Source organism: Macaca nemestrina, chromosome 18 (assembly GCF_043159975.1).
Source record: "Macaca nemestrina isolate mMacNem1 chromosome 18, mMacNem.hap1, whole genome shotgun sequence".
Lineage (NCBI taxonomy): Eukaryota > Metazoa > Chordata > Mammalia > Primates > Cercopithecidae > Macaca > Macaca nemestrina.
In genome coordinates, this window is record NC_092142.1 from 4087048 (window position 1) to 4096180 (window position 9133).

Genomic DNA, 9133 nt, shown 5'->3' on the forward strand with positions numbered 1-9133 from the left:
GACAGGGTTTCTCCATGTTGGTCAGGCTGGTCTCGAACTCCCAACCTCAGGTGATCTGCCTGCCTCAGCCTCCCAAAGTGCTGGGATTACAGGTGTGAGCCACAGCGCCCGGCGAGAAGATTTTTAAGCACGTCAACATTCTGGACAGAAAGACTTGTATTTCCTCACAAATGTCTGAGTTCTTAGCTCTGGCATTTTCAACACTCACTGCTTCCTGGGGCTTCCTGTGTTCCAGAACCTGGTCTACCCGTTCTCTACTATGATATACTGATACTTCATTCATCAGGAAACATAACTCCTTATACATAAAGAAAAAGAACAAAAAGGGAAAGGGCACCCTGAACAGTCAAAATATGGGCCTGAAGCCCTCACGCTAAGCTTTGGTCATGGAAGACTACTGGCCTCACATGAAATCCATCTCTCTTTTTTTAACAATTTGATGCTAACAAGTTTCCCAGTCACATATGAAAGGAGAGAACACGGCTCCAGACAGGCCTGCAAGTTAAAGCCACAGTAAGAGAGGCCAAAAATAAACAGTCACAATGCAGTTTTGATGTGGGGACACTTTATAGACAAAGGATTCTTCACATTTCAATGGCCCTGCGGGAGCCTATGTATTAAAACAGAAGACCAAAAATTAACACCCATAATAATGACCCTGAAAACATCAAAGAAAGGTTCAGTTATGGGCCACCTAACAATGAAGTGTTTTAGAAAGACTTCTCATCATAACGGTTTAAACGAAATGTTTTAAAGTCAGCCTCATGGAAAATTCGCTTGAACATTCCATTGCCTGACAAATGCTGAAATCCTGGAAAGTGTGAACTAACACGGCAATGTGCCGTCTTAATTTCTCCTTCAAGGAGCGTATCACTAACCTGACACATACAGTTACATTAGGATCCATGCCCTTCTGTCTTGTTCTCAGCAGCATTGCTATATAGCCTCCTGCTCTTCTTTAATATGGCATTTAATTTAGCTATCTCAAAATTAATTTCTCATATATATATATTTTTTTGAGACACTGTCGCTCTGTCACCCAGACTGTAGGCTTCACAGGCTTAAGCGAGCCTCCCACTTCAGTCTTGGTAGCTGGGACCATAGGCACACCCAGCTAATGGAAAAAAATGGTTTTTTTGGTAGATGGAGGTCTCCCTAGGTTACCCAGGCTGGTCTCAAACTCCTACACTCACAGGATCCTCCCACTGCAACCCCCAAAGTGCTGGGATTACAGGCATGAGCTACCAGGACTGGCCAATTTTTTATGTTCTAACAACATTTCTTAATTATATGGCTATTAAGTAACTGAGCCATTCTTTTAAAACCGATGATTCAGCTACACATCCTTTCAATTTACCTCATCTACAGGAATTCACCTGGTTAAAAAGCCAATGGCAGGGCTGGGAACAATGGCTCACACCTGTAATCCCAGCACTTTAGGAGGCCGAGGCAGGCAGATCACAAGGTCAGGAGTTCAAGACCAGCCTGGCCAACATGATGAAACCCCGCCTCAACTAAAAATACAAAAATTAGCCGGGCACAGTGGTGCGTGCCTGTGGCCCCAGCTACTCGGGAGGCTGAGGCAGGACAATTGCTTGAACCCGGGAGGCAGAGGTTGCAGTGAGCCGAGCTTGTGACACTGCACTCCAGCGTGGGCAACAGAGCAAGACAGTCTTTAAAAAAAAAAAAAAAGTGGCAGTAATACTCCCGCAAGTAGATACTGTTTCTCTAAGCTACAGCTTTTACAGTAATTCCTAGTGGTTTTAGCAGAAATAACCAGCCACACCACAAACAAACTCCCTGAAATGTATTTTGTTAAATGCTATGGAACTACAGGGAAGCCACTTTGTGCACGAAGCAAAAGCAGCTTCCTAGCAGAAGGCAGGTCTTCAGCAGGACTAAGCAGGATGGTGGTAAAAAAGATCTAACTGGCTACACCTGCGGCACCAAAACGCAATCCATGAACATTCTCTGGCTTTGAACCTAAAAGCACTTTTTACTTCGTCTGAGTGGGAATGGATACATTTTCAATCACTATCAAGATTCTTTGTCTGGCCCCAAGTGCTGGGTGGTGGCTCACATTTGTAATCCCAGCACTTTGGGAGGCCAAAGCAGGAAGATGAAAAGGTCAAAAGATTGAGACCATTCTGCCCAACATGGTGAAACTCCGTCTCTACTAAAAACACAACAATTAGCTGGCCATGGTGGCGGGCACCTGTAGGCCCAGCTACTTGGGAGGCTGAGGCAGGAGAGTTGCTTGAACTCAGGAGGCGGAGGTTGCAGTGAGCTGAGGTCATGCCACTGCACTCCAATCCGGCAACAGTAAGAATCTGTCTCAAAAAAAAAAAAAAAAAAAAAAAAGATACATCAGTATTTTGAGACGAGCAAGTATCACCGGCCTCAGTAACAGCCTTTCATGGAACTCACCTTTGTCACATGTTATTTACTGACATGGGGGGCAGGAGTAAATGTTTATTTTTCTGCAGTTCTCTTATCAACTTGACACCCTCCCCCACCCCACCCCCACAAGCTGCATTCCCTCCCTTCTTGCCAAGGGGTAGCAAAATACTTGGGAGATTTCTCTTTTGTCTTAGCTTAGGCCAACTACTCACCCAGCAACTAATAAATACTTTGCTAATCGCTTACATTCAGATTGATGTGTTTGTTTCCAAGATGGAGTCTTGCACTGTCACCCAGGAGGGAGTGCAGTGGCACAATCTCGGCTCACTGCAACCTTCAACCTCCACCTCCCAGGTTCAAGCAATTCTCGTGCCTCAGCCTCCCAAGTAGCTGGGATAACAGGCACCTGCTACCACCCTGGCTAATTTCTTCATATTTTTAGTAGAGACGGGGTTTCTCCATGTTGACCAGGCTGGTCTCAAACTCAAGTGATCCACCCACCTCGGCCTCCCAAAGTGCTGGGATTACACACAAAAGCCACCATGCCTGGCCCAATGTGTTCTTTTTCAGGCACTCAGATAACTCAGTCCCCCTGGTCCTAACCAAACTGAAGGTCCTCCTGGAGGTCTTGGGCAGCTGGGCCACACTTTCCTCTGCCGTCTAAGTGCCAACACCACGGCTTATTGAGACGACAAAGGTGTCGTGGACGCTACACCTCTAGTGTCCTCTCAGCAACACAAAGAGCTGTTTCACAGAGACAGTGGCATCTGACGAGCAAGTACTACTCCCCTCCACTCTGAAAAGAACCGCTGGGGAGCACCAGAAATTCACCTGAATTCTCCTGAAGGGTGCAGCACACAAGAGATGGAAATCAAACAGCACAGGCTCCAAACAAAGGGAGAGCAGAGAGAGGAGGCAAAACCGGTCAACAAAATAAGTACTGAATGGGAGGGCGCAGGAGGCAGGCACCGCCTGCAGGAACCTGGTCCAGGTGAGGCTCTTTTTGGAAAATGAAACAAACTTGCTAGTGCTTTAGCCCCCAGCAAAATGAGGAAACCAGCTGTCCTGACCTTCCTGGTGCTGGCAGCTGACCTACTCTTACAACTCCGATTTCCAAAACAGGAATTCCAGCAAAGGCTCCAGCTTACAGAGAACGAAAGGCCCAAGACCTTAACGCCTGCACCAACCAGTCCTATCATGGTTGCCTCACAGTCATGTTCTGGCAATTTCACGAAAACAAGAGCATCTGACACGACCAAGAGACTGGGCTCGGCGCCCTTGGTGATCGTGGCAGTCAGCTGGTCATGCAAAATGACTAACCAGTCACCCTACCTGCCTGACCACAAAATCATGTTTGTTTTGGGAGACGGCGTCTGCTGCTGATCTTTCCAGGCCTTCCCTTTCCTTTAGGAGGCAGCCTCATCCTTCTGCTGGCACATCTGACACTTCTGACAGTTGCAGCTCCGACGAAAAGGTCTCATGGGGGTTTATAGTGTGTGGACCTCGAAGGGCCACGTGGCTGGAATCCCCAAACACCAGGCCCAGAGCTGGCTCTGTGACTGTCCTGAGGATTGTAGGATGAGGTTTCTATCCACAAGCTTGTACCTGACAGAAAAGACACAACTGCTAGCCTCATTCACCATCATTTCTGCATACCCCCCCAAGTCTTTCGTCAAACCAATTATTCAGAGCCATCTCCTTACCCCTGCGCCTGCAGCTTTCCAGACACGGATGCTGCTCCCTTCGCTCCAGTGCAAACAGCCTTGGAGACTTGGCCCAAATCGCTCCTCATCTGTGAAACTTACCCTGAGGCAAGCAGCTATCGTTTCTGCATTCCCTAATGTGCTGTCCAGGCCACCAAGATGGCCCTGGTACATTGCCCAGCAGTCACCTATGACCCAGACAGCAGGGCCACATTTTCTTTGAAGACTCAGGGGGCCTTTGAAATGTATTTGTTGAATAAACTGTTATAGGCAAAAATGACAAATATAAAGTGCACAAGCAAAGACCCTAGCCCACCCCTCACAGAAATATTCTGAGGGTAGGCCATGCACAGTGGCTCACGCCTGTAATCCCAGCATTTTGGGAGGCTGAGGCGAGTGGATCACAGGGTCATGAGTTCGAGACCACCCTAAGCAGCACAGTGAAACCCTCTCTCTACTAAAAATACAAAACTTAGCTGGGTGTGGTGGCACCTGCCTGTAGTTCCAGCTACTCAGGAGGCTGAGGCAGGAGAATTGCTTGAACCCAGGAGGCGGAGGTTGCGGTGAGTAGAAGCTGCACCACTGCACTCCAGCCTGGGCAACAGAGCGACACTCTGTCTTGGAAAAAAAAAAAAAAAAAAGACAAATAAGATATTCTGAGGACAGGTGACTGGGCCTGGCAGTGTCAGGGGTCAGTGAGGCCTGAAAGGGTAAGAGGGCTGAGCTCACGGGTGACTGAGGTAGTGCAGTATGGGCGAGAGGATTCCACAGATACAAGACGTACACATGTGAGGCCAGGCACACGCTAGAACCTGGAAACACTTTCCCAAGAGAAAAAAAATTCAAGAAGTCTGGATTTTCTATATAGGTAGATCTGCCTAAACCATTATTTCTCCCCTGTTGCACAAGACAAGTATTGTCTTAGCTAAATTCACTCATCATTCAATCAATCCAAACAATTTACCTGCCCATTCATCCACACAGGTGACAATGGCAAGGGCATCTGCAACACAGAAGGCTGCCAAGAACACGTTCCATTTCTTAGACTCAGGCAGAGGAATGCTTGAACCACTGCACCAGGAGGAGGAGAGGACAGAGATGATTAAGAAAGAGATAAAGGGCCGGGCACGGTGGCTCACGCCAGTAATCCCAGCACTTTGGGAGGCCGAGACAGGCGGATCACGAGGTCAGGAGATAGAGACCATCCTGGCTAACACGGTGAAACCCTGTCTCTACTAAAAATACAAAAAATTAGCCGGGCATGGTGGTGGGCGCCTGTAGTCCCAGCTACTCCAAAGACTGAGGCAGGAGAATAGCGTGAACCCAGGAGGCAGAGCTTGCAGTGAGCCGAGATTGCGCCACTGCACTCCAGCCTGAGAGACAGAGCAAGACTCCATCTAAAAAAAAAAAAAAAAGGCCGGGCGCGGTAGCTCAAGCCTGTAATCCCAGCACTCTGGGAGGCCGAGACGGGCGGATCACGAGGTCAGGAGATCGAGACCATCCTGGCTAACACGGTGAAACCCCGTCTCTACTAAAATACAAAAAAAATTAGCCGGGCGAGGTGGCGGGCGCCTGTAGTCCCAGCTACTCGGGAGGCTGAGGCAGGAGAATGGCGTGAACCCGGGAGGCGGAGCTTGCAGTGAGCTGAGATCCGGCCATTGCACTCCAGCCTGGGCGACAGAGCGAGACTCCGTCTCAAAAAAAAAATAAAATAAAATAAAATAAAATAAAAAATAAAAAATAAAAAAGGCCGGGCGCGGTGGCTCAAGCCTGTAATCCCAGCACTTTGGGAGGCCAAGACGGGCGGATCACGAGGTCAGGAGATCGAGACCATCCTGGCTGACACGGTGAAACCCCGTCTCTACTAAAAAACACAAAAAACTAGCCGGGCGAGGTGGCGGACGCCTGTAGTCCCAGCTACTCGGGAGGCTGAGGCAGGAGAATGGCGTGAACCCGGGAGGCGGAGCTTGCAGTGAGCTGAGATCCGGCCACTGCACTCCAGCCTGGGCGACTGAGCGAGACTCCGTCTCAAAAAAAAAAAAAAAAAAAAAAAATAGAATTAAAATGTCCCTGAGCTGAAAACTGACATATTTTCCAAATGGAAGCAACAGTGCATGATACAGACCACAAATCACAAACACCTGTGGACGCGAGACCACAAACGACAAAGAGAAAAAACCTCAATATCCAAGGAGGAAAAAACCCGAGTCAGCTACAAAAGAAACAAGAACCAAATTAATAGGACAGTTGGCCGGGCACAGTGGCACACGCTTGCAATCCCAGCACTTTGAGGGGCGAGGCCGTCAGATCACTTGAGGTCAGGTGTTTGAGACCAGCCTGGCCAACGTAGTGAAACCCCACCTCATAAAGACAAGAAAAACAAATAAATAAATAAATAAATGATCAGACAGCGGTGCTAGAAGAAAGCAACAGCATCACATTCTGAGGAAAAATTATTATTATTTTTGTTGTTGAGATGAGTCTCACTCCGTCGCCCAGGCAGGAGTGCAGTGGTGCAATCTCAGCTCACTGCAACCTCTGCCTCCCAGTTTCAAGTGATTCTCCGGCCTCAGCCTCCCCAGAGGCTGCGATTACAGGCATGTGCCACCACACTCAGTTAATTTTTGTATTTTTATTAGAGATGGGGTTTCACCATGTTGGCCAGGCTGGTCGTGAACTCCTGATCTGCCCGCCTCAGCCTCCCAAAGTGCTGGGATACAGGCGTGAGCCACCGCGCCCTGTCACAAGGTATGCTTTTATACGCGACTGGTTTTGAAAAGACATAATATTCAGCGTTGCTTTGTAATAGGCAGTCTTGATGCCTGCTAATGGGCATATAAATTGATAATGCCTTCTTGGACAATTTGGCAGTATCCGCTAACATTTCAAAAATGCATAGGCTCTGAAACATCAATTCTAAAACTCTAATTATATAAAGCTAAAGAAATATTAGCCGGGCGCAGTGGCTCAAGCCTGTAATCCCAGCACTTTGGGAGGCCGAGACGGGCGGATCACGAGGTCAGGAGATCGAGACCATCCTGGCTAACCCGGTGAAACCCAGTCTCTACTAAAAAATACAAAAAAAAAACCTAGCCGGGCGAGGTGGCGGGCGCCTGCAGTCCCAGCTACTCGGGAGGCTGAGGCAGGAGAATGGCAGGAACTCGGGAGGCGGAGCTTGCAGTGAGCTGAGATCGCGCCGCTGCACTCCAGCCTGGGGGACAGAGCGAGACTCCGTCTCAAAAAAAAAAAAAAAAAGAAATACTGCACGTGGACAAATATTTAAGTACTTATCCATTCTATGCAGTATTGTAATAAAAATTAAAACCTGAAATAATCTTTATTGAGTCCATTAATAGGACAATGTTTAAGCAAATGACAAGTCCATCATACAGAATACTGTGTGGTCAATGGAAAGCACGTGGACCTGTGTACACTGAATTGAAAAGATGTGGAAATAATGCTGGGAGAGTTAAAATTTTCTGGAGCACAACGTACCACAATGCAAACATAGTTTAGGCTTTTTAGAGTGAAAACAGTTATACGTAGACATTTATGTTTACACGTGTAACAGTGTGTACAGCCCCAAAGGAACAGAACTGTTCACTGCTGTTACCTCCGAGTGGGGAATGGGAAAGCAGAGGTTAGGGTCATTCTCTCTTTTATTGGCGCATCCATTATTCCAGGCCCCGAGGACACAACTGCATCAACGACATCGAGTCCACCTGCTCTGGAAACCCGGGTGACTGCTGTTGGTTTTGTTCACTACGGCGTCCCCAGAACCCGTACTGCACCGGGCACTGAGCGGGCGCTCACATGTGCGTCCAATGAACGATTTAACAAATGAACAGTCAGTGCGCTACTGAGGGGCGGGGAGGGGTAAAGCACCATCCAGGGAACTCGCACGATCACCCCGAGTGAGTCCGTTCCCCGCCACACGCACCCGCAAAGACTCCGCGCTCCGCAGCGGCTCCACCAGCTCGTGCGCTACCTGATTGGACCGGAAGCTCCAGGAGGGACGACCCCGCGACCGCTCCGCCCGACCCCGCGACGCCCCAAGCCCCGACCTCCTTCAAGGCTCGGAGGAGCCGGTGTCGAGACGCGTCCAGCCGAGAAAAAGGCAGCCCGGCCGGAGCTGGCGAGAAGTGGAGCGAAAGGAAACGCGCCTGCAGAGATGGGCCTCGCCGGACCTCCCACGCCCGTGAAGCAGGTGCCGGTGCCGGCGCCTCGCGCCCCGGAGCACCTGGGAGGGACGACCCTGCAGTCTCCGTGGCCCGGCCCGCCCGCTGCCCGTCCAGCCAGGCCGCCCTCACCTCCCGGGACGGCCGCCAGCGCCGGCGCCCGCAGCAGAGGCCGCAGGCGGCGGCCCCACAGCAACAGCGCCCGCAACTCGCGCGCCATGTCGTCCTCCCAGAGCGCCGCGCACAGCCACGCGGGACCAAACAGGATGGGACGGGGCTGGACGAGGCCGCGCGGGGCGGGGCTTTCCTCGGGCGCGGGGCGGTGACGTCACGGCGGGCCCCGGGCTGTCCGGGCAGCTGCCTGCTCTGGCGCGTGGCGGGGTACGACCCCTCGCGTGGACAGTAAGCCTGGGGACGGGGCCTCTGTGACCTTGGGTCGCGTTGTCAAGGGCGACGGGGCGTGCGCGCGGAGCTGGGGGAGGTGGCCCCGCCGCGCCCGGCCCACGCTGGTCGGCTGCGCCTAGCTGTGCGCATTCCTGGAACGGGGCGGATGTCAGTATCCACGCGAGAGTGTGGAGGTGGCGTCGGGGAAGAAGCAGTTCCCGTCTCTGCCACCTTTGTGAATCCCGGCCATCCGTATAGGCCTCTGCAAGTCTCTTGCAAACCAAGACTGGCCAAAAAGCTAAAACGAATGAGGAAGGGAATTCCAGGCTTGACTGGCTACACCAAAACGTGAACCCAGTAACCAACGCCACCAGGAAAACTGCGGTTATTCGTGTATTCCACTTCTTTTGCCCTTGTCGAGAAGAGTCAAACTAAAATATTTAGAAGTTTATTCTGAGCCAAATATTA

General features: G+C 50.5%; 1 protein-coding gene across 1 annotated transcript in view; it reads right to left on the reverse strand.

Moving 5' to 3' along the window:
* Nucleotides 1–8566, reverse strand: part of LOC105467857 (TNF receptor associated protein 1) — a 70116-nt gene extending 61550 nt beyond the window's left edge. The window contains exon 1 of the mRNA XM_011717632.2: nucleotides 8414–8566. Within this exon, the coding sequence (XP_011715934.1) occupies nucleotides 8414–8501 (88 nt within the window). The 5' untranslated portion in view covers nucleotides 8502–8566. The remainder of the gene's footprint in view (nucleotides 1–8413) is intronic.
* Between the last annotated feature and the right edge of the window lie 567 nt (nucleotides 8567–9133).